Raw genomic sequence first — 25537 nt, 5'->3', positions numbered from 1 at the left:
GTTTCAAAGCTCCGAAGATCCCGAGAAGAAAAGAGTTTCCGAGCCGAAGCTCTGCTCGCGAGAAGCCCGGTGTGTGAAGATATCCCAGATTTATCGAAGAGTTACTGCTTTTAGAGCCGTAGTTCTGTCCGATAATCATCTTATCAAGTAAGTGCATAGTCCCTTTCACATACACGATTTTAATACAAGTATTGATGACTGTATTAGATATATGATATGAGTAAGTATGTAGTTGCTTTCTGATAATACACATATATGAATTATACTCTATGAAATACGTGCTATGTGACTATATACTATTTGTTATGTGGTACTATGAGTATTGAATGAATATGTTATACAGGTTTTAAGCTGTATATAAACAAGTACATTTTATCTACAAATATGTTGGGTAGAACATGGGTAGATAGCGATGTGTGATGAAATAAAAATGATGAGAGGCCTTGATGTGATTGTGATCTAGTCATCCAACAGAATATGGATGATGGCCACAGACTTTTCTAGACAGTTCAGTGGAACGTTGGCAGACTCATAACCTGTAGGTGTAGTGAACTTGGGTGTTCATTTGTTGTATTCTATCCCCCGCATGGTTGCCTTGGGACATTCATTGCTGAGGAAACCCCTTTGCAGTAGTGTCCGTCTCGATGAAAATCCTAGATTAGGTCCCTTGTAATAGTTGTTTTCATAGGGACGTAAAGTGAGGATAACAGGAATGGGAAATCGGGTTATTGTTGGTTGGTGAAATTAAATATAACTATTTATTGTGGGTTGAAAACCCTATATGCTCACCATGCTCCCAAGCCTGACCCACTCAGTTTCTTTGTATTACAGGTAGTGGCACAAGAGCATAAGTTGGAGAAATTATGAAGATGTTTTTTTTATAGACCAGTAGTTGTATATAACTGTGTAAGGTCTATGTTTTATTGTTTATGTTTTTGTGTCTGTATCGGAACATGACATACCGATTTTTGATATATAATGAAAATACATTTCTTTAAGAAATGCTTTGATAAACCTTATTTTATCATGTATTGTTTTGGGGACAAATTCCATAACTCTTTTAAATCAATGGATTTACTCTGAAATTATTTTAAAAGCATAAATGAAACCGGTCTTTTCTAGCCGTGATTTTGGGGATGTCACATTTGTCGCAATCGACAGTGAGTGAGATTGGGAAGAACACACAGAAGAAGGAGATTGAAGGGGGGAAAGAGACGATGGTTGAAAGTAATTAGCATTTGTGGCGGCTGGATCAATCTTGCTTTGTGGAGTCTAGAGGTCGGTTTAGAGGAGGTGAGTGCGTTTGATTGGAAGATGAGGTGATGAATCGATGGGAGGAGCACATCGTGTCCAAAAGAGTAAAATCCATAGCAGAGGAAGAGAACATGTAGGCAAGCATTGACTAACGAGGAGACCGAAATGTGATTACTAAGCACATCTAACGACATCCTCTATTCTAATAAAACAGTACATTTTCGCCACGTGGCATTTTCTTAGCTCTCCTCCAGCTTTTTTTCCCACCCATATTATCAAACTGAAATTCCAATTCTACCCTTGTGCCACTATATAATTGCATGTATTGTTAATTCCTCTTATTCTCTTTTGAAATTCAATTTTTTGGGAATCAACTACGTGATTTATATCAAGAAATCATTAATTCTAAAAACCTAACATTCCAAAGAATCAACAATTACATAGCAACAAATCAGGAAACAGTATCATCTCCAAATCAACAATTAAATCACAATAACCAATGATGCACCTCTCTTTATCTCTGTTTGATTTTTTTAACGATCGGAAGCTTCAGGGGGGTATTGTAGATGTGTGTATGTGTGCGTGGTTTTAGAGAACATAGAATGGGTTTGGATGAATTTTGGTCAATTTTTTCGATTTCAGGACTGGATGTTTGGGGGTTTTTCAATTATTCAGTCGTCGTTTTGTGCTTTACCTACACAGTCTGATTCCTCAATATGACGAAGAAGTAGATCCATACGAAGGGTTATTCGTATATAAGCATACCAAAATTCTCAGGATCAAAGAACAGTCGGAAGATCCACACCGGGTTTAATTCGTTTACCTCTACTTGTAACGCCCGTAGATCAGGGCTAGTCAATTTAGAGACGATAAGCATCAAAAATGACTTTTTGATGGAAGATTATTTAGAAGGATTAATCTTAACCAAGTTGTAGTATATTTCACAAGGTTTCTGTGCATATAAAGAACGCCAAAATCCGAGTTATAACGAAGAAGTTATGACCTGTCGAAGTTTCGCGACAGAACCGGCACGACCCAGCGCGACCCAACGCGATGTAAATAGTGAACTTAAGGTAGATAGATATTTATCCTTAGTGATCTAAACAAGAGTTGAAGATTTATTCGATAGTAGTCCATCGATAAAAAGACAGACGAAAACGGAGTTCAGATGAAGGAGTTATGAATTTCGAGCGGAGTTTTCCTGTCCTGATCTACTAAAGATAATATATAACTAATATACTTATAATATATTAAAAATAAATTCAAAACTAGCCAATGGAGTCTAAACGAGAGTTGTAGATCATAATCTCACCTTCGCGTCGATATAAAGAACGTCGAAAACGGAGTTCGTATGCGAAAGTTATGAATTTCTGAAGTTCGGGGCGCGAAACCCTAAAACTGTCAGAGCCCACGACGTGGAACAAGGTTGCCACGACGTGGCAAGTGTCCTGACACCTCCGGGATGCTCCCAGATGCAACTTGGGATGACGCATGCAGTGACGACCAAGCCCACGACGTGGAACAAGGTTGCCACGACGTGGCAAGGGGCAAATTTGCCCTATAAATAGATTTGAAGGGCCAGCCGTTTAGGGTTGCCAATTTCTTCTCTTCTCTCTCCCGTTTTGCATCGTTTTGCGTGCCAGAAATACCTCGAAGCCCCGGTATTATTCTCTAGCCCCGAGGCAAGTCCCGAGATCCCGAAGATCCCGAGAAGTGCGGTTCCCGAGCCGAAGCTCTGCCCGCAAGAAGTTCGATTTTTGTGGAGATCTTCCAGATCTGCTGTGGATTACTACTTCTGCAAGTTGTAGTGCTGTCCGATCATCTTCAGATCAAGTGAGTGTGTGGTTACTTTCTTCTAACGCATAAATACGAAGTATTTTATACGAAATACGTGTTATGTGTATATTTTGTTGTTATATGTGTGAATGTATATTCACTTTCTTCTACCGCATAGATATGAAGTATTTGCTATGAAGTATGTGCTAGGTGTTTATACATTGTTTGTTTACTTGAGATAAATGTTGAAATAATGTGTTATACATGTTTTAAAAGATTTAAACTTTATATGTGTTTGCATCTACAAATATGTTGGGTAGAACATGGGTAGATGAAATAGTTGATGTGAGACGAAATAATAGGTGTTTTGAACTCAATGTGTTCATTAGGTATTTTGAACTATATGTGTTCACTTGGTGTCCTTGAACTCAATGTGTTCATTAGGTATTTTGAACTATATGTGTTCATTAAGTATTTTAGAACTCAGTGTGTTCATTAGGTATTTTTGAACTCTACGTGTTCACTTGGTGTTTGAACTCAATGTGTTTATTAGTTATTTCCGAACTCTATGTGTTCACTTGGTATTTTTGGACTCAATGTGTTCATTAAGTCTTTTTGAACTAGATGTGTTCACTTGGTGTTGTTGAACTGAGTGTGTTCACTAAGTGTTTTAGAACTAAGTATTCACCAGATGTTTTGAATTAATGGTTCACTAGGAGTGTTAGAACTAGGTGTTTGTTAAGTATGTTGAACTAAGTGTTTACCAATCGTAATTTGTGGACCTTGGCAGTGGTGGACTTTGTGTCAATTCCTTAGGTCAATCCTTAGGAATAAATGGTTAAAGGATAGTTGATTCTTAGGGTAAATCCTTAAGAAATAAAGGAGATAATGGGAATGAGTATTTGGGTTGATTGTTTGATAATTCAATATAATAAATGTATTATTGTGGGTTGAAAACCCTACATGCTCACCAGGCTCCCAAGCCTGACCCACTCAGTTTTCTTTGCATTACAGGTAATGGCACAAGAGTATAAATTGGTGGACTTGATGAGAGATTTTGGATTATAGATCAGTAGTTTCAAATAACTGTTGTAAGGTCTATTTTATATTGTTTATGCTTTTGGTCTGTATCGGAACATGACATCCCGAGGTTTTATTATTTAATGAAAATACATTCTCTTTGAAGAACGTTTTGATAAATTTTATCATATTTTGTTTGGGAACAAATTCCGCAACCGTTTTCTTTAAACGATTACTCTGATTTTAAAATAAAGCATAAACAAACCGGTCTTTTCTGGCCGAGAAATTGGGGATGTCACAGTTGGTATCAGAGCATTAGTTTAAGCGAACTAGGAATTTGTAGGAAATTTCTAGACTTAAACTTAGAATGCTAAGTAATGACTGGGAGGAGTGTGTCTAAAATATGTTAGGTAGTACACCTAAATTGACACAAGCAATAGTTTATTTTAGGAGCGGTCCCTAAAATGCTTTTATGTGCTAAATGTTATATGTTGCCATATATGATATTTTTGTTCGGATCTATGGTCTGTTGCCGACCGGATCTGGAAACCTTATGTGTGTAGGATTCTAAGCGTACGTCTACGATATTAGAGCTAGCATGTAAACGTTTCGGCGTGATAAGGATGATTTAATTATCTATCGTGGATGAGGATCTAATTTCACCTTATTCGGTGTGTAGATCAAAAATGGTAAGAACCAGGAGTGGCGTTGGAAACGCGGATGAAAACAGGAATCAACCACCAGTGATTGAGCAAATACCTGTTGTAGCAGCAGCACCAGAACTAATAACGATGGTTGCGGTGCAAGCCATGATTCGGGCTATGTTAGCCGAACAAAGGGATGAGATGCGACAGATGTTACATGAAAATAGGGACGAACCTATCATACCTATTGAGGAACCCGATCTGATTCCCGAACAATCGGAGGAAGGAAACAATAGTCGCGCTTTGAGTCAAGTTAGGACTCAAGGAGAACGAAGGAACGACCCGAAAAGGGGATACAACAAGGATGGGCGAATGTACAAGAATTTCTTGGGCGCCAAGCCGCCAAGTCTTTCGGGGAGCCCAAAGCCTGTTGAGATTATGGATTGGATCTCTGAAATGGAGATGGTATTTGAAAGTTGTGACAGTAGCAACAAACAGAAGACTGTCTTTGCAGTTAGACAACTGAAGACTGGAGTCTTGAGCTGGTGGAAGTTGTTGGCAGATACAATGCCAAGAGGAGAAGCCATGCAAATGTCTTGGGAAGCATTCGTGGAGCAAATGAAAATGCAATATTGCTCAGAGATAGATCTAATAGACCTAAACAACGAATTTCAGAACCTGAAGAAAGGAAAGATGAGTGTGGATGAGTATGCCACCGCGTTCACCAAGAGGATAAAGCTATTCCCCTACTTGGTGCCTACTGAACTCTCCAAGATTGATAGGTTTGCTAACGGATTGCCCACAGACTTTGGCCCAACAGTCAAAATGGCAAATACCTTGAAAACGGCCGTTAGAGCAGCCAGGAATGTTGAGACCCAGATAAGAGAGAAGGGTCTGGAGAGAGTTGAAGTTGGTGAGAAAAGAAAGCATGAAGGTTCTTCAAGGTCCGACGAGAAGAGAAAATTCTCGAAGTCTGGTTTGAAAAAGTTCGAAGGAGGAGGGGATGAAGCGAAATGGTGTGATAAGTGCAAGAAGAAACACTTAGGAAAATGTGGCGAGGAGGTTACATGTTTCAAGTGTGGAAAGACTGGGCACTACGCCAATGAATGTGCATCTAGTAAGAGAGTGTGTTATGAGTGTAACGAAAAAGGGCATATTTCGATCAATTGCCCGAAGAAGAAAGAACCAGCAAAGCCAAGGGCATTCCACATGATCCTCGACGAAGCGAATCAAGGATGAAGATTTTATATCCGATAATCAGTTATGAAGTAGCGATGCGAATAGTAACTTGTGGTGTAGCCTATTAGAGGCATAGTATAGGGTTAACTTGAACCTTTGTGTAATCATTTCAAGATCTAATATAAACCCTAGTTTTGATATCTATGTGATATGTATGGTTTTGATATCTATGTGATATGTATGGTTTTGATATCTAGGTGGTATCTATAGTTTTAATATCCGATGTAGTGGATGATTGTGTGATTTTGTGTAGTGACTTGGTTGACTGAGAGACAATACTTGGGACGAGTATGAGTAGGTGTGAATAGTAGTAGAGATCTATACTACTGGAAGCACAGGACTCACGCTTGGATCATGGTAAGTCACAAGGTTACCAAGAAGCTAATAATTGATTCCATTTTATTCAAGTATGTCATTACCATTGTTTTAGTAATGACTAGTAAGATGGTTGTTATTTCGACCCTAGTGGTCATATCAATTGAGTCCGACTACGATGAGAGGTCATCGGGACACGACCCATCGGTCTATTACAATAGATAAAGGAATGTATTTATCCCAGGAAGAAGAAGGAGTCCGCAATAAGGATTTATTTTGTAACTTGAACGTTACGATTGAAAGTACAACATAGTACGAAAAGTAGATGCAAGATTTGGGCATCGTTTGTAGTCAAGAAAGCCATAGAATTAAACACTCTTTCGAGGAAATATAGAACTTACGGTTATTACCTAGGATGAAGAAATTATGTGTGGAATCATTATATAAGCCCTATTTCGTTGATGATTCCGGGACGTAATCATCCTAAGGGTGAGATAATTGTAACGCCCGTAGATCAGGGCTAGTCAATTTAGAGACGATAAGCATCAAAAATGACTTTTTGATGGAAGATTATTTAGAAGGATTAATCTTAACCAAGTTGTAGTATATGTCACAAGGTTTCCGTGCATATAAAGAACGCCAAAATCCGAGTTATAACGAAGAAGTTATGACCTGTCGAAGTTTCGCGACAGAACCGGCACGACCCAGCGCGACCCAACGCGATGTAAATAGTGAACTTAAGGTAGATAGATATTTATCCTTAGTGATCTAAACAAGATTTGAAGATTTATTCGATAGTAGTCCATCGATAAAAAGACAGACGAAAACGGAGTTCAGATGAAGGAGTTATGAATTTCGAGCGGAGTTTTCCTGTCCTGATCTACTAAAGATAATATATAACTAATATACTTATAATATATTAAAAATAAATTCAAAACTAGCCAATGGAGTCTAAACGAGAGTTGTAGATCATAATCTCACCTTCGCGTCGATATAAAGAACGTCGAAAACGGAGTTCGTATGCGAAAGTTATGAATTTCTGAAGTTCGGGGCGCGAAACCCTAAAACTGTCAGAGCCCACGACGTGGAACAAGGTTGCCACGACGTGGCAAGTGTCCTGACACCTCCGGGATGCCCCCAGATGCAACTTGGGATGACGCATGCAGTGACGACCAAGCCCACGACGTGGAACAAGGTTGCCACGACGTGGCAAGGGCCAAATTTGCCCTATAAATAGATTTGAAGGGCCAGCCGTTTAGGGTTGCCAATTTCTTCTCTTCTCTCTCCCGTTTTGCATCGTTTTGCGTTCCAGAAATACCTCGAAGCCCCGGTATTATTCTCTATCCCCGAGGCAAGTCCCGAGATCCCGAAGATCCCGAGAAGTGCGGTTCCCGAGCCGAAGCTCTGCCCGCAAGAAGTTCGATTTTTGTGGAGATCTTCCAGATCTGCTGTGGATTACTACTTCTGCAAGTTGTAGTGCTGTCCGATCATCTTCAGATCAAGTGAGTGTGTGGTTACTTTCTTCTAACGCATAAATACGAAGTATTTTATACGAAATACGTGTTATGTGTATATTTTGTTGTTATATGTGTGAATGTATATTCACTTTCTTCTACCGCATAGATATGAAGTATTTGCTATGAAGTATGTGCTAGGTGTTTATACATTGTTTGTTTACTTGAGATAAATGTTGAAATAATGTGTTATACATGTTTTAAAAGATTTAAACTTTATATGTGTTTGCATCTACAAATATGTTGGGTAGAACATGGGTAGATGAAATAGTTGATGTGAGACGAAATAATAGGTGTTTTGAACTCAATGTGTTCATTAGGTATTTTGAACTATATGTGTTCACTTGGTGTCCTTGAACTCAATGTGTTCATTAGGTATTTTGAACTATATGTGTTCATTAAGTATTTTAGAACTCAGTGTGTTCATTAGGTATTTTTGAACTCTACGTGTTCACTTGGTGTTTGAACTCAATGTGTTCATTAGTTATTTCCGAACTCTATGTGTTCACTTGGTATTTTTGGACTCAATGTGTTCATTAAGTCTTTTTGAACTAGATGTGTTCACTTGGTGTTGTTGAACTGAGTGTGTTCACTAAGTGTTTTAGAACTAAGTATTCACCAGATGTTTTGAATTAATGGTTCACTAGGAGTGTTAGAACTAGGTGTTTGTTAAGTATGTTGAACTAAGTGTTTACCAATCGTAATTTGTGGACCTTGGCAGTGGTGGACTTTGTGTCAATTCCTTAGGTCAATCCTTAGGAATAAATGGTTAAAGGATAGTTGATTCTTAGGGTAAATCCTTAAGAAATAAAGGAGATAATGGGAATGAGTATTTGGGTTGATTGTTTGATAATTCAATATAATAAATGTATTATTGTGGGTTGAAAACCCTACATGCTCACCAGGCTCCCAATGTCACACCCCCGAACCAGACGGCGGAAACGTCCGGGGGCTGTCGTGACTCAATTGCATACCATAACATTGAATATATATGAAACATAACAACATTCGTCACCATTCATTACATAGTACAACCAGTAGTGTTTACATGTCATACATTGTTTAAAACATTACATTCCCAAAAATTTAATTTGTTCCATTCATTCAAAAATATACTGCAACCGTCACTGAATATGATTTCCCTTGATTCACTGGTTCCCTGAGAATACAAGTATTTTGAAAAAACGTCAACATATGAAATGTTGGTGAGTTCATAAGTAGTGTTTGAAAGCGAATGTTTGTACTGTTTGAAAATCCACCAGAAAATCCGATATTTTCTGAAAAGAAAAGCTTTTGAAAACGTTTGTGAAGATCCATAGGTATGCTTGTTTGTTTCTATACTTGTAAAAAAAAATGTTCATTTGAAATGTATGCCTTTCAAATCTGTATGTATTGAAAACCCTAGGAAAACCCGATGTTCTCCTAGTTCCTTGAGTTACATGAAGTTACGTTGCAACCATTATGTAGCGTATAGTGTCAGTCCCAGGCGACGTTGGAAGGTTCTCGAGCAGGATTATTTACTACAAACCCGCGTTACACAAACGCCTAGTTTATAGTTATACTAACGACTCCGAAGGTGTCGTCAGTACTAATCGCGTTATCCAATCGCCCGGACTAGGTGTAGTCCCACATCCGAAGAGAAAGAGGTCACGAAGACCCCGGTGACTCCATTAACCGGTTGGGGAAAATATGCGTGCAAGGGGTCCCCGACCCGCCTCGTAAAATATGCAGACTCTTCTAGCAATACCAAGGACCCTTGGGGACCAGTGGTACAAGCCATTGAAAGTCACTCTACGTTGTGCCAAGTCGGTGAAACTCAACACTTCGTAGAAAATATGTGTCTTCGGGCCTTAAGATCAGGTCATTGGGCTAGCTAGGCCCAGCAAGCAAGATTTTACACTTTTGGGGCCCGAAGATGGTGCGTAGACGTCTGTGCACACTCGTATGTATATGTATTACCAAACGTTATTTGTATGAATCGTAGTATCGAAGAGTTAGTAGTTGTAGATTTCCATTGGCTCGAGACCGAGCCAATTCGTTTAGCAACGACTTTTGGTATTGTAATGAGTTGTATTTCGTCGATAGTCGCGGTGTCATTATTTGATCAAATTGTACATATTGAATTAGCCTTGAAATATTTCTGTTTTCAGCCCCTCATTATTTGTAAAATTTACATTTTCAACCCTTTTTATGTAATATTTCCCGGTTTGGTCCTTAAACTATTTTTCTTGACATTTTAACACCAAAAATTATTGAAATTAATATTTTCCAGCATATTTTTCATAGAAAACAGTTTAAGTCCCTGAAAATGCAGTTTTTCTCGGTTTTAGCCCTTCTTTTCGCAATTTTGACAATTTTGGCCCAAATTGGAAAATTTTTGCAACTTTGGTCCTTTTTAAATTTAAAAAGCATTTTAAACCTTTGAAAAGGATTTGGGACACTTATAGTCCACTGTTTTACAGAAATTCACAGTTTTGGCCCTCCAAAACAGAAAAATTCGCATAATGGGCCTCCTTGGGCCGAAATTTTCATTTTTAGCCCAATAAGCTTGAAATTTATGTTTTTAATCCTCTAATTGAATATAATTCCAGAAATAGTTTTATGGAAACTGTTTTGGCACATTTCATCCATCAGAATCTGTGAAATGTCAATTTGGGCCCTTAATTTTGTATTTTTCACATTTTTGGCCCAAAATGTGTGTTTTTAGCTTAAAGAAAATTGTTACTAACCACTTAGCTATTTTTCTTGTATCACTTTATATATAGAAATATATTTGAAGCTAAAATCATAAAACATAAGTTATATCTCGGTTTTGAGGGGTTTAATGGCTAGATCCAACATTAAAACACATAAAAGCATACATATAAGCATGGAAATCATACAAGGCATACAAACATATATAGATCTACACTTTCACTTGTATTCCCCCCCCACCAAAACTCATAAAAACAGAAAATAGGGGGTATGAAGCTCACCTTGGGGTGTTGATTCGGTTTTGCAAGGAAAAATGGAAGGAAAAATGAAGTGTTTTTGGCCTTAGCTCCCCTTGATGAAGATCTCGAGTTTTGAGATGGTTCTTAGATGAAGAATTTTGTGGAGATTTCCTCTTGAATGCTTCCTAGAACTCGAGATTTTTGAGTGGAGAGGGAGAGTTGTTCTTGAGTGATCTAGAGAGTGTTTGAGATATTTTTGGTGGGTGTATGTGTGTATGGCCGAAAGTGAGAAAGGAGAGAAGAAGTGAAGTGATCTTTGAAGTGAAGTGCATGGAGAAATGAGAATAATGCATGGATATCCTATGGGTAAAGATGAGGTGTCACTTGAAAGTCAACTCTTTCTTGTGTTTGGGCCTTGGGCCGAGATTTTAGAGAGGGAAAAGAAAAATTTGGGCTTTTTCCCTTAAGCCCAAGATTAGAGTTAGTTTTGGGTGCTTATTAGCCTTATAAAATAAAATTGTGATTTTTATGCTTTAATAAGCTAGGTTAGGTTAAATTATGGATCAAAGCTTGTGATTTATTTCATTCTAGGCCCAATATGACCCAAGATATTGAAATAAATAAGAGTGGGTCCAATTAGAGCCCAATTAGGGTTCTAAGCCCATGATAGTCCAATTGGAAGCTTATTGGTCCATTTGGATCCAATAAGGAAGTTCTAGTCCAAAATAGACTTAACAAGAACTTCTAGGGTTTTCCAATTGTTTGATGACTACTTGTAGTACTTGTGTAATGTATTTACTTGAAGTTTTTGATTCACATTAACTTGAATGTATAGATTACATGGCTCAAAATTTACAGTTGTGACATCATCCCCCCGTTAGAGGGAATTTCGTCCCGAAATTCTGTTTGAAAGCTAGATTTGAGAATTGCTAGAATAGGTGAGGGTACTTCTGCTTCATTTGATCTTCGCGTTCCCACGTGAATTCTGGCCCACGCTTTGCGTTCCACCGTACCTTCACGATCGGGATGCGACTTTGTTTAGTACGCTTCACCTCCCTGTCCATGATTTCGATTGGTTCTTCGACGAACAGGAGATTCTCATTGATTTCGATTTCGCCAAGAGGAATGACAAGGGTTTCATCTGATAGGCACTTTTTCAGATTAGAAACATGAAACACGGGGTGTACACCGTTTAGCTCCGCGGGTAGTTGTAGTCTGTAGGCTACCGGACCTATTCGGGCGACGATTTCGAAAGGTCCAATGTATCGCGGGTTCAGCTTTCCCCGTTTTCCGAAACGTATAACCCCTTTCCAGGGTGAGACCTTCAACAATACTCGATCACCGACCTGGAATTCTAAGGGCTTTCGCCGTTTATCAGCGTAGCTCTTTTGCCGGTCACGCGATGCCTGTAATCGAGCTTTGATCTGGACAATCTTTTCTGTGGTTTCGCGAATAATCTCCGGTCCTGTCATTGCCCTATCCGACGTATGTGTTCTTGCTAGCTGGGTGTCACCTACTTCAGCCCAACATAACGGTGATCTACATTTACGCCCGTACAGTGCCTCGAAAGGGGCCACCTTAATGCTCGAATGATAACTATTGTTATATGAAAACTCGATCAACGGTAGGTGGGTATCCCAAGACTTTCCGAAGTCTATCACGCATGCACGAAGCATGTCTTCAAGCGTCTGAATGGTTCGTTCGCTTTGACCGTCCGTTTGTGGGTGATACGCGGTGCTCATATCAAGATGAGTTCCCATGGCCTTGTGGAGCGACTGCCAAAAGCGTGACGTGAACCTACTGTCCCTATCCGAGATGATAGATTTTGGCACTCCATGAAGTCTTACAATCTCTCGTAGGTACAAACGCGTCAGCCTCTCCATCTTGTAGGACTCTTTGATCGGCAGGAAATGGGCAGATTTCGTCAGTCGGTCGATTATTACCCATATGGTGTCCAATCCGTCCGGCGTCTTGGGCAGCTTGGTCACGAAGTCCATAGAAATCCCCTCCCATTTCCACTCAGGGATTGCCGGTTGTTGCAACAACCTGGAAGGTTTCTGGTACTCCACTTTCACTTTGGCACACGTAAGGCACTTACTAACATAAGTCGCGATTTCCGCCTTCATGTTAGGCCACCAATAGTGCTGCTTAATGTCCAAATACATCTTGTCCGAACCAGGATGAATGGAGTATCGTGTCTTGTGGGCTTCCTTCATAACGGTCTCCCTGAATCCTCCGATTTTTGGAACCCAAATACGGTTCATGAAGTAGTATACCCCATTCTCTTTGACTTCTAGGTTCTTCTCCATTCCGCGTAATGCCTCGCTAGTTCTATTTTCCGCTTTCATAGCCTCTGCCTGGACTGGTGCAATTTGAGTGGTCAGATGAGACTGAATGGTTATCGAGTGCGTTTTCGTACGGCGATTTGTGTATTCCTTCCGACTTAATGCGTCAGCTACCACGTTGGCCTTGCCTGGATGGTACTTGATCTCGCATTCGTAGTCGTTTAACAACTCCACCCATCTTCGTTGTCTCATGTTCAGCTCCTTCTGATTCAAGATGTGCTGGAGGCTCTTGTGGTCTGTGAAGATGGTGCACTTGGTACCGTACAGGTAGTGCCTCCAAATTTTTAGGGCGAAGACCACAGCTCCCAGTTCTAGGTCATGGGTCGTGTAATTTACTTCGTGCGTCTTTAGTTGACGGGACGCATATGCTATCACTCTTCCACGTTGCATGAGAACGCAACCTAAGCCTTGATTTGACGCGTCACAGTAAACTACCAAATCTTCCGTTCCTTCAGGTAGAGATAGTACAGGAGCGCTACAAAGAGCTTGCTTCAAGGCTCGAAACGCAATCTCTTGTCGATCTGTCCACTTGAATGGCACACTCTTTTGCGTAAGCAAGGTAAGTGGCTTGGCGATTTTAGAGAAGTTTTGGATGAATCTCCTATAGTAGCCTGCTAGGCCTAAGAACTGACGAATTTCTGTGGGCGTAGTCGGAGTTGCCCATCCTTCCACAGCTTTGACCTTAGAGGGATCCACATGAATTCCATCTTGGCTAACTACATGACCTAGAAAATTCACGCTCCGTAGCCAAAACTCACACTTAGAGAGTTTGGCGTAAAGCCTTTCCGATCGCAGCGTTTCTAGGACTTGTCGGAGATGTTGGCCATGCTCCTCTTTGCTTCGAGAATAGACGAGGATGTCATCGATAAACACAATGACGAAGTTGTCCAAGAACGGTCGACAGATTCGGTTCATTAGGTCCATAAATGCGGCAGGTGCATTTGTTAGACCGAAGGGCATTACAACGAATTCATAATGTCCATAGCGGGTTCGAAAAGCGGTTTTTGGAATATCCTCTTCTCGGACTTTGAGTTGGTGGTATCCGGACCGTAAGTCTATTTTAGAAAAATAGCTAGCTCCTTGGAGCTGGTCGAATAGATCATCGATTCGCGGGAGTGGGTAGCGGTTTTTAACAGTGAGTTTATTCAACTCTCTGTAATCGATGCACATTCTGAAAGATCCGTCCTTCTTCTTGACAAAGAGCACCGGAGCTCCCCATAGCGAGTAGCTAGGTCGGATAAATCCCTTGTCCAGAAGCTCACTGAGTTGGCTGGATAATTCTTGCATTTCAGCAGGTGCCAATCTATATGGTGATTTAGCGAGAGGAGTTGCTCCTGGAACGAGGTCGATTCGGAACTCAACCTGTCTCTCTGGGGGTACTCCTGGAAGATCTTCGGGAAACACGTCCGGAAATTCACACGCTACCGGAATGTATTGGATGTTAGTTTCTTCTTTGGTCTTGTCCACTATGTGAGCCAAGAACGCTAAGTTGTTCTTTCGCAGATGTTTTTGTGCTTTGATGCACGAGATAAGACGAAGATTCGTGCTAGGTTTGTCTCCGTAAATTACTAGGGTTTCGTGATTTGGGAGACGAAGGCGAACGGCCTTCTCGTGGCACATAATCTCAGCATGGTGGGGGCTTAACCAATCCATGCCGATAATCACATCGAAACTCCTAATTGACACTGGCATCAGATCTATTCGTAATACGTGTTGGTTAAGGGTTAGGGTACATCCAGTGTAGATTTCCCTAGTGGATTCGGTCTTCCCATTGGCCATTTCCACCGTATAGGTTTCATTTAGCTTTTGGGGTTGTTGTTTTAATAAATGTTTAAACTTCTCGCTTACGAAACTTCGCTCCGCTCCGGTATCAAATAAGATGCATGCATAAGTGTGGTTTAGGAGGAACGTACCGGTCACAATTGCGGGGTCCTGAACTGCATCACTCTGACCCATAGTCAGCATTCTTCCTGCTCCTCTGTTTCCTGAGTTGTTGTTGTTGTTAGGGCAGTCTCGACGGAAATGTCCCGTCCTTCCACACCCGAAACAGGTGTGGCTAGGCCCTGCGTTATTGCCGCCGGCATTGGTGTTGTTGGTATTGCGGTGGTTGTTGTTGTTGTTCTGGTTGTTTCCCTGACTCTGGTTCTGAGAAGGATAAGTCCTGCAGAACCTTGCAGTGTGTCCCCTTCGGTTGCAACTGGTGCAATGGAACTCCTTACATTCTCCATGGTGATGGAAACTGCACTTATTACACTTGGGAGCATTACCGGAATAGGGTCTTGAAGTATTGGAAGCAGCTGAGGCTGGAGCATGTGGGGTGACTGGAACCGGCGCAGTGACAGCGTGAACTGCCACCGTTTGCTGCCTTTTAGAGGTCTCGGGGCCCTGACGTCCCTTTCTCTTGTGGTTCCATCCTTTCTTACCATCACTCTCCTTCTTCTTCTCAGTCTCTACCGGTTTCTCGCCCTTTTTGTGGTTATGATCATATAGCCTCTTTGCCAATCTCTTCGCACTGTCAAAAGTTTCAGGGTTTGCAGCTATCACATTCCCTTGAATGGGGGATGTCAGTCCCCAAATGAATCGTTCGATCTTCTTTCCCTCTAATGTGATCATACCCGGACACAACAGAGATAGCTCACTGAATCTCGATATGTAAGCATCGATATTCCCATTCTGCACCGTGAGATTCCATAGTTCCTGTTCCATCTTCTGTATTTCGCCTCGGGGGCAGTACTCAGCCGTCAACATCTCTTTCATTTCTGCCCAGGGAATAGAGTTGGCTACAGGGAGTGTCATAGCTTCTACGTGGCCATTCCACCAAGTGAGTGCTTGGTCCACGAAAGTGCAGGCCGCGAACTTCACCTTCATCTGCTTGGGGCACTCACATATCTCGAATACCGACTCTACCTTCTCGATCCATCGCTTTAGAGCGATCACTCCCCCAGTGCCGTTGAAATTTCGGGGTTTAGCGTTCGCAAAATCCTTGTAGGTGCACGTTTTAGTGAGTCCTTGGTTCGTCCCGTTGTTCGAACTTCCGGATCCTTGCCCGTTACCTCCTCCGTTGTTCCCTCGGTGAAGTTGTGCCATAGCCGCTGTGACTGCAGCAGACACGGCTGCCTGGAAAGCAGTGGAGTCAACTTCCGGCGGGGTTGGTTCGGGATTTCCGCGAGTAGCTGGGCGAGGCATCTTTCTGTCATGAAACGGAAAGATGTTGAGTGTACGTGGTTTCTGTGAGGTGGCGACTCTACTAACTAGGTGTATGGTGCGAACCTAAACATTACTATCATCAAGCATGCAATCATAATGTCTCAACACATAGCAACTGAGAATATTATAGCAAAACACACAAAAGTTTATTAATATTATCCGCATTTAGTACAAGAAAATTTGCTCGTAGGAGCATACATAAGTAATGCTAATCCGACAGCATAACGGCTCCATGAGTAGTGTAGTCACTTAAACATAGAGCCGGAGTACATAACATAGTTACTAATATCCTACTACGATAGGTCTATCCCTAACCGCGATGAGCTGCGTCAGGAGGTGGTGCCAAAGTCATATGCCGAAATGTTGTGCCAGTAGCTGCGCCATCTCTGCCATGTCTCCTATAACCTCATCCCTCTCATGCTCTGCTTGCACTGCCCGAGCCTCCATAGCATACAGCTGTTGTCGCAGTGCAGCGATCTCAGCTTCGAGGAAACGGTTCTCTCTTGGGGGGTTCGCTGGTGAGGCAGGGTGATCTGGTTGTGCCTCGTCCTCGCATGGCGGGATGGGGTCCTGGTCCCCGACCCGGCCGTCTTCGTCGTCATCGTCGAGCTCTCCAAATTCGTAGTTAGTGTCTACGTATTCGTCGGGTCCGACATCGTGTGCTTCGCCTGGATTCCCTCCTGGCTCATCCACAAGCATCCCGTGAGCTACTAAGGCCTGATGAAACTGGATACCCTGCTGCTCCTCCTCGGGCTCCTCCTCCTCTAGCCACCCGTTGTTTCCCTGATTAGGGAAGTAGGGGTCTCCAGGGTGATGAAAACCAGCCATGCTGTCTGCGCGAGTACGTAATTATGCTACATTATTCCTAGGGTACTATGACTATTACACAGACTAAGCAAACATTCTTTGTTTGGGTGATAAAGGGTATAATTTTTAGGTTCCCTGGCTATCCCGATCTCGTCAAGGCGTGTGTTAGTTTTACCTTGGAGAGAATGTAGTTGATCAGGCTACATTCACTCCTTGGTATCACTAAGAACAGTCCCGAGTTAACCGAGATACCAGCATTATGGTGTTTGATTCAGCGTTAGGTCCTTACTCCTAATGCAAGCAAGTGTATTTTATTTATTTGTTTTGTTCAGAGTTATGTTAGTCCTTCTTTTTGGTTTATAGTTGCATATCAATGTATGGCTCGACATGCTAGTTCACTATAAACAAAGCTCTGATACCAACCTGTCACACCCCCGAACCAGACGGCGGAAACGTCCGGGGGCTGTCGTGACTCAATTGCATACCATAACATTGAATATATATGAAACATAACAACATTCGTCACCATTCATTACATAGTACAACCAGTAGTGTTTACATGTCATACATTGTTTAAAACATTACATTCCCAAAAATTTAATTTGTTCCATTCATTCAAAAATATACTGCAACCGTCACTGAATATGATTTCCCTTGATTCACTGGTTCCCTGAGAATACAAGTATTTTGAAAAAACGTCAACATATGAAATGTTGGTGAGTTCATAAGTAGTGTTTGAAAGCGAATGTTTGTACTGTTTGAAAATCCACCAGAAAATCCGATATTTTCTGAAAAGAAAAGCTTTTGAAAACGTTTGTGAAGATCCATAGGTATGCTTGTTTGTTTCTATACTTGTAAAAAAAAATGTTCATTTGAAATGTATGCCTTTCAAATCTGTATGTATTGAAAACCCTAGGAAAACCCGATGTTCTCCTAGTTCCTTGAGTTACATGAAGTTACGTTGCAACCATTATGTAGCGTATAGTGTCAGTCCCAGGCGACGTTGGAAGGTTCTCGAGCAGGATTATTTACTACAAACCCGCGTTACACAAACGCCTAGTTTATAGTTATACTAACGACTCCGAAGGCGTCGTCAGTACTAATCGCGTTATCCAATCGCCCGGACTAGGTGTAGTCCCACATCCGAAGAGAAAGAGGTCACGAAGACCCCGGTGACTCCATTAACCGGTTGGGGAAAATATGCGTGCAAGGGGTCCCCGACCCGCCTCGTAAAATATGCAGACTCTTCTAGCAATACCAAGGACCCTTGGGGACCAGTGGTACAAGCCATTGAAAGTCACTCTACGTTGTGCCAAGTCGGTGAAACTCAACACTTCGTAGAAAATATGTGTCTTCGGGCCTTAAGATCAGGTCATTGGGCTAGCTAGGCCCAGCAAGCAAGATTTTACACTTTTGGGGCCCGAAGATGGTGCGTAGACGTCTGTGCACACTCGTATGTATATGTATTACCAAACGTTATTTGTATGAATCGTAGTATCGAAGAGTTAGTAGTTGTAGATTTCCATTGGCTCGAGACCGAGCCAATTCGTTTAGCAACGACTTTTGGTATTGTAATGAGTTGTATTTCGTCGATAGTCGCGGTGTCATTATTTGATCAAATTGTACATATTGAATTAGCCTTGAAATATTTCTGTTTTCAGCCCCTCATTATTTGTAAAATTTACATTTTCAACCCTTTTTATGTAATATTTCCCGGTTTGGTCCTTAAACTATTTTTCTTGACATTTTAACACCAAAAATTATTGAAATTAATATTTTCCAGCATATTTTTCATAGAAAACAGTTTAAGTCCCTGAAAATGCAGTTTTTCTCGGTTTTAGCCCTTCTTTTCGCAATTTTGACAATTTTGGCCCAAATTGGAAAATTTTTGCAACTTTGGTCCTTTTTAAATTTAAAAAGCATTTTAAACCTTTGAAAAGGATTTGGGACACTTATAGTCCACTGTTTTACAGAAATTCACAGTTTTGGCCCTCCAAAACAGAAAAATTCGCATAATGGGCCTCCTTGGGCCGAAATTTTCATTTTTAGCCCAATAAGCTTGAAATTTATGTTTTTAATCCTCTAATTGAATATAATTCCAGAAATAGTTTTATGGAAACTGTTTTGGCACATTTCATCCATCAGAATCTGTGAAATGTCAATTTGGGCCCTTAATTTTGTATTTTTCACATTTTTGGCCCAAAATGTGTGTTTTTAGCTTAAAGAAAATTGTTACTAACCACTTAGCTATTTTTCTTGTATCACTTTATATATAGAAATATATTTGAAGCTAAAATCATAAAACATAAGTTATATCTCGGTTTTGAGGGGTTTAATGGCTAGATCCAACATTAAAACACATAAAAGCATACATATAAGCATGGAAATCATACAAGGCATACAAACATATATAGATCTACACTTTCACTTGTATTCCCCCCCCACCAAAACTCATAAAAACAGAAAATAGGGGGTATGAAGCTCACCTTGGGGTGTTGATTCGGTTTTGCAAGGAAAAATGGAAGGAAAAATGAAGTGTTTTTGGCCTTAGCTCCCCTTGATGAAGATCTCGAGTTTTGAGATGGTTCTTAGATGAAGAATTTTGTGGAGATTTCCTCTTGAATGCTTCCTAGAACTCGAGATTTTTGAGTGGAGAGGGAGAGTTGTTCTTGAGTGATCTAGAGAGTGTTTGAGATATTTTTGGTGGGTGTATGTGTGTATGGCCGAAAGTGAGAGAGGAGAGAAGAAGTGAAGTGATCTTTAAAGTGAAGTGCATGGAGAAATGAGAATAATGCATGGATATCCTATGGGTAAAGATGAGGTGTCACTTGAAAGTCAACTCTTTCTTGTGTTTGGGCCTTGGGCCGAGATTTTAGAGAGGGAAAAGAAAATTTTGGGCTTTTTCCCTTAAGCCCAAGATTAGAGTTAGTTTTGGGTGCTTATTAGCCTTATAAAATAAAATTATGATTTTTATGCTTTAATAAGCTAGGTTAGGTTAAATTATGGATCAAAGCTTGTGATTTATTTCATTCTAGGCCCAATATGACCCAAGATATTGAAATAAATAAGAGTGGGTCCAATTAGAGCCCAATTAGGGTTCTAAGCCCATGATAGTCCAATTGGAAGCTTATTGGTCCATTTGGATCCAATAAGGAAGTTCTAGTCCAAAATAGACTTAACAAGAACTTCTAGGGTTTTCCAATTGTTTGATGACTACTTGTAGTACTTGTGTAATGTATTTACTTGAAGTTTTTGATTCACATTAACTTGAATGTATAGATTACATGGCTCAAAATTTACAGTTGTGACACCCAAGCCTGACCCACTCAGTTTTCTTTGCATTACAGGTAATGGCACAAGAGTATAAATTGGTGGACTTGATGAGAGATTTTGGATTATAGATCAGTAGTTTCAAATAACTGTTGTAAGGTCTATTTTATATTGTTTATGCTTTTGGTCTGTATCGGAACATGACATCCCGAGGTTTTATTATTTAATGAAAATACATTCTCTTTGAAGAACGTTTTGATAAATTTTATCATATTTTGTTTGGGAACAAATTCCGCAACCGTTTTCTTTAAACGATTACTCTGATTTTAAAATAAAGCATAAACAAACCGGTCTTTTCTGGCCGAGAAATTGGGGATGTCACACTACTCAAGTTTTTTTTTTTTTTTTCCCAAATGGTTATATTATTCATTGTAACAAGGTGTAGATTCTGTCACAATGAACTTCAGGGAAGGAGAAATCAAGGAGGGATCACCGAAACTCCTGAATAAATTAGCATTATAAAGGTAATTCATTCCAATTTTTTTTTGTCAATTTCCCTATTTGGTCGATTTACTGAAAGTAATCCTACAGGTTTCAACCCTAATTTTTAGATATGCTTATCATTAGACCTCCTTTCTCTTCTCCAATCCTCTATCTGACATCAGGGGTGATTATGTTTTGTGTTTCGAATCTACTATTTTGCTCAATATCATCATCAGACTTGCTTTCTCTTCTCTAATCCTTAATATTTTTAGATATGCTTATCATCAAACCTCCAATCCTCTTTCTGGCATCAGGTATGATTGTGTTTTGTGTTTCCAATCCACTTGAAGCTTTTGTCTCCATGTTGAAGTTCTCCCACACGTTGTGGCTTTCACCCAACTCGCTTTGAGTGAAATTGATTAGATTCTGATTCTCATGAAAGCTTACTTTTGATTTTTTGGATTTATGTTTTCGTTTACAGATTGATGGTTAGTGATATATGAGATTCAGTTCAGTTAGAAGCTGATGATGCACCAAGAAGAAGTTTTGTGTATCAAGGGTCGATAATAAACGAATCTTGCAACTAGATAAATTTTTGTGAAGGGTAACGATTTTACTTTTATTAAAAGTTACAAGATTAGTGAGTGAATGATGTTAATGTTTATACATGTATATTGGCGAGGTAATAATGGGCAGTAGCAATAAATGCATTGGATAATTTATTATTTTTTATAATTTCATTATAATCTTATTTGGGTTTTAATCAACTTCTATCATGCTTACTGCTTTTGTAAATATAAATTCATTACTTATAAATTAATGATGGATCATAATGACTAAAAGAAAGACAAAGAAATATAAACTTCGGGACAAGAAGAAACATAAAGCATTTTTATGAGGTTTCCTTAGATTATAGCATTGTACTTTAATCGGTTGCAAATATTGTCAAAGAAACATAAGTACAATGTTATTTCAGTTTTTAATCATAATAACTTTTTATGAATTGGAGGGTGGAGGGGTATAATGGTCATTTAGAAGAAAATAGTGAATTGGTGTACATCTGATGTGACCGTATGTTTGTGTATGCTTTGGCTAGGTAGTGTGACAAAGCCTTCAAGTTTTCTATCTCACATTCTTCTACATTTTTGTAATCTATGTTCCTATTTGAGTTGGTGGTTATCTGAAATACCATTTGATTTTATCACAGATGGCCGCTATAACCGGTGCTGTCAAGAAATAGCAACGTACTCTCAATATTAAATTTTAAAATAAACGAAAATGGAGAATACAGGGGCAATTTAGGTATATTGGTATATTGTTTTTATTTAATCCTATTTTTCATGTTATTAAAGAACAACAAAAATTAGGCTAACTTTTAAATTTACATTGGGTTGACATGAATTAAAGGGGAAATGAAAGGGTCAAAATGACAATTTTGAACAAAATATATATATATATATATATATATATATATATATATATATATATATATATATATATAGTTTCATATCAATGTACTTTTATTTTTATGTTTAAGTTGACAAATTATGAAAATGTATTTTTGAATCAAAATAAGGTTATTTTGACTCCAAATTTCTTCAACTTAAGAGTTTAGGAAGTATAATTCCAAAATGAGACGTATTTAAAAAAATTCAAACTTTTTGTAACCTCAATATTAAAATTTTAAAGTAAACATAAATGGAAGCTGCAGGGGCAATTTGGGTATATTGGTCTTCTAATTTAATTTTATTGTATTTTTCCCGGTTATTAAAGAACAATGAATATTAACCAAACTTTTAAACTGTATATTGGGTGTATATTGGGTTGACATGACAAAAAAAAAAAAAAAAGAAGGTCCATAAGTTAATAACTTTTAGTATTAGATGAACACACGAACATCCAAATATTTTTTTTAAGTTTATTGACTTTTCCAAAAGTAAATAAGTTAAGTAAAAAGTTTTTAAATGAACACAAAACACCCTCTAAGTTGAATGGTAAACATATAAAAAAACTTAAATGATTAAATATATACATAAAACAAAATTTGTTATTACATATCATTATTACTTTTAATAATGCAATTTCAACATACTTCTAATTTCTCTTATTGATAACGACTTTTTAGCTCTTGTGTTGTACAAGTTGGGTTTAGCTTTGACTAACTGTCTAACTAAAAGTTTTCTGAGAAGGAATCTATATGTTTAATTCTAGGCATATACTAACTCTCTTGTTAAAAAAAATACTAGAAAAAAACTATTGTGTTGTATTACAATTTCATAGTCAAGTTAGTCGTATTAGCTTCCTTTTATAGCAAAAATGCATAAAATAGATTTTGTTCTTATTTTACATAGAACTAGTACAGTAAATCAATAATATATTTGGTAATAATAAACTTTAATATGAAATGCATTACTACATGTATACATTTAACCCAATAAAGAAAGTAATTAAAATTTAAAAAATTCTCATCAGTAAAATACAAACACATAGTATCCCAAGAATAATTGCAAATGTTTTTGTATTTTAGTTCATCGGCCGGCTATTGATGCTACCATAAAGCTAATCAATTATTTCTAGTTTATATTTACATTAAAATTATTCATTTGAAAAAGCATAACTCCATTGACTATCATCCCTCTATAACCATTCATCACTTCTTATAAATTTCAAACTTTTATGTTTTTTGTTACTTGTTTTTTCGATGCAAAGATAATAAAATATTAAATAGCAACAATACTATGATTTATATCTTGTTGCTAATTCTCATGAGCTCGATCAACTCAAGCCACGAACAAGCATTCTATGACGCAACATCTTGTCGCAAAGATGGCAACGCTCCAGGGACAAGGTACACTTGCACCAACACGACGTTGACCAAGATGTCATGCCAAACTTTCTTGATTTTCCGGTCAAACCGTCAGTTTCCGACCATTTCCACCATAGCCACCTTGTTTGGATTGCCACCCAACACCTTGCTTGAATTAAACCACATAGATTCTAGTTCAGAAGTTCTCCTTATGGATAGAGAAGTACTTGTTCCTCTTAGATGTTCTTGCTCTGATAACTTTTTTCAAGCAAAAATAAATTATACAATCATGGAAAACACGACACTTTCAGATATTGCATGTGGGGTCTTTGAAGGTTTGGTGAAAACAGTCACGCTTCTTGAGGAAAATCAAAATCAAGAAGTTTATAAGGTTGGTTTTGTTCTTAATGTGCCTTTAAAATGTGCTTGTCCTAATAATGGTTATAAATATTTGGTCGCGTATCCTTTGGTTTCAAGAGATTCTGTAAAGCCGATAAGTACAAAATTTGGTATTTCTAAAGATGACATTTTCGCAGTTAACAATTTAAATAGTGATACGACTGTTTATCCAGAAACAACAATTTTGGTACCATTGCATTCAAAACCTATGATTAACTTTAATGTCCCTAGTTTTCAACCACCGACACCCGGATTTTACCCGACAAATCCGACAGAAGGAAATGTCAAATCCATGAAACTAAAGAAAGTGTACATTGTTGTTTCGGTCATCGGGTCGGGTTTGGTGGTGGCCATACTAATTGTGACATGTTTGTATATAAATGCGTTAAATAAATGCAGACGCGATATTTTTATAATACCATCAACCCTTAGAAGCTCTTTTAACTCGTTTTCAACACCTCCAATTAGCTCACCAAAAAGCCCGATCACAAGAAGCTCACCGAGTTCATGTTTGTCACCTGATTTGCTTGCGGGAATAAAATATTCTTTGTATAATTTCAAAATCGAGGAAATTAGAAGAGCGACAAGAGATTTTAGTGAAGATTGTATTGTGAGTGAAGATATTTATAGAGGGTCATTCGATGATGTTCAAGTACTAATCAAAGAGATTGAATTCTCCGAAATACGCCATGTCATTGATCTCCATTCGAAAATTAACCATGTCAACATCATGAAATTGCTTGGTGTATGTTACAATGAGTCTTCATGGTCATATCTTGTTTTGGAGCATCCATCAAATGGGAGTTTAAGGGATTGTTTGATTAATTCCTCGAGTTTGACTTGGACTCGAAGAACTCAAATCGCGTTTGATGTCGCAATGGGGTTGCACTACCTACATTATTGCATAGCTAATCCTTACATGCAAACAGGACTTTGTAGTGAAAGTATATTTGTGACATCAACATGGAGGGCGAAATTAGCAGTTTTGTCAGGGAACACGAATCCATGCAACGTGGGGTCATCTGGTTCAGAGTATGAAAATATTTTGGAATTCGGGATGATTTTGCTTGAAATTTTATCAGGGAAAGTGAACACTGACAAGAAATCGTTACGAGATTCCATCGCGTTTTTGGGAGGAGAGGGTAGTGGAGGAGGTTGTTTTGAGCATTTAAGAGGTTTTATGGACCCTTGCTTGAACGAGGATTACCCTTTGGCTGAGGCATTATGTTTAGGGGTCTTGGCTAAAGCTTGTGTGGAATTTGACCCTTTGCATAGGCCATCTGTGGAGGATATCCTTAAAGTCCTTGCTAGAATGGTATGATTTCGAGGGGTATTTTAGACATAACCCTTTTTGGTATATATACATGTTATATTTACGTATGTATATGTGTATGAGTGATTGAAGATATCATCATAGTCATGTATATTATTTTGTTTAAAATGCTTGTTTTGTTACGATAAGTTGTTTGTTTACTAAATATTCAATTTTATTATTATTGATATATGTATAAAAAAGGTCATGTCA

The 25537-nt window shown here is 38.9% G+C and overlaps 1 protein-coding gene and 1 long non-coding RNA gene across 2 annotated transcripts; both read left to right on the top strand.

The window, feature by feature from the left end:
- The first annotated feature begins 1619 nt into the window (after positions 1 to 1619).
- On the top strand, positions 1620 to 21626 carry LOC145069683 (uncharacterized). The gene is made up of 3 exons (XR_013689634.1): positions 1620 to 2062; positions 20792 to 20848; positions 21289 to 21626. It is a non-coding gene; the product is annotated as an uncharacterized LOC145069683 (long non-coding RNA).
- A 1814-nt stretch (positions 21627 to 23440) lies between these two features.
- On the top strand, positions 23441 to 25469 carry LOC145093409 (lysM domain receptor-like kinase 4). Its single transcript, XM_079031533.1, has one exon. It carries the CDS (start codon positions 23546 to 23548, stop codon positions 25331 to 25333), a length of 1788 nt encoding a protein of 595 aa, XP_078887659.1. The 5' UTR covers positions 23441 to 23545; the 3' UTR covers positions 25334 to 25469.
- Positions 25470 to 25537: the final 68 nt, after the last annotated feature.

This window comes from Lactuca serriola, chromosome 1 (genome assembly GCF_051521515.1).
Source record: "Lactuca serriola cultivar US96UC23 chromosome 1, Lser_US96UC23_V15, whole genome shotgun sequence".
Classification (NCBI taxonomy): domain Eukaryota; kingdom Viridiplantae; phylum Streptophyta; class Magnoliopsida; order Asterales; family Asteraceae; genus Lactuca; species Lactuca serriola.
The sequence above is the reverse complement of the archived record's forward strand: the minus strand, read 5'-3'. Positions and strand labels throughout refer to the sequence as shown.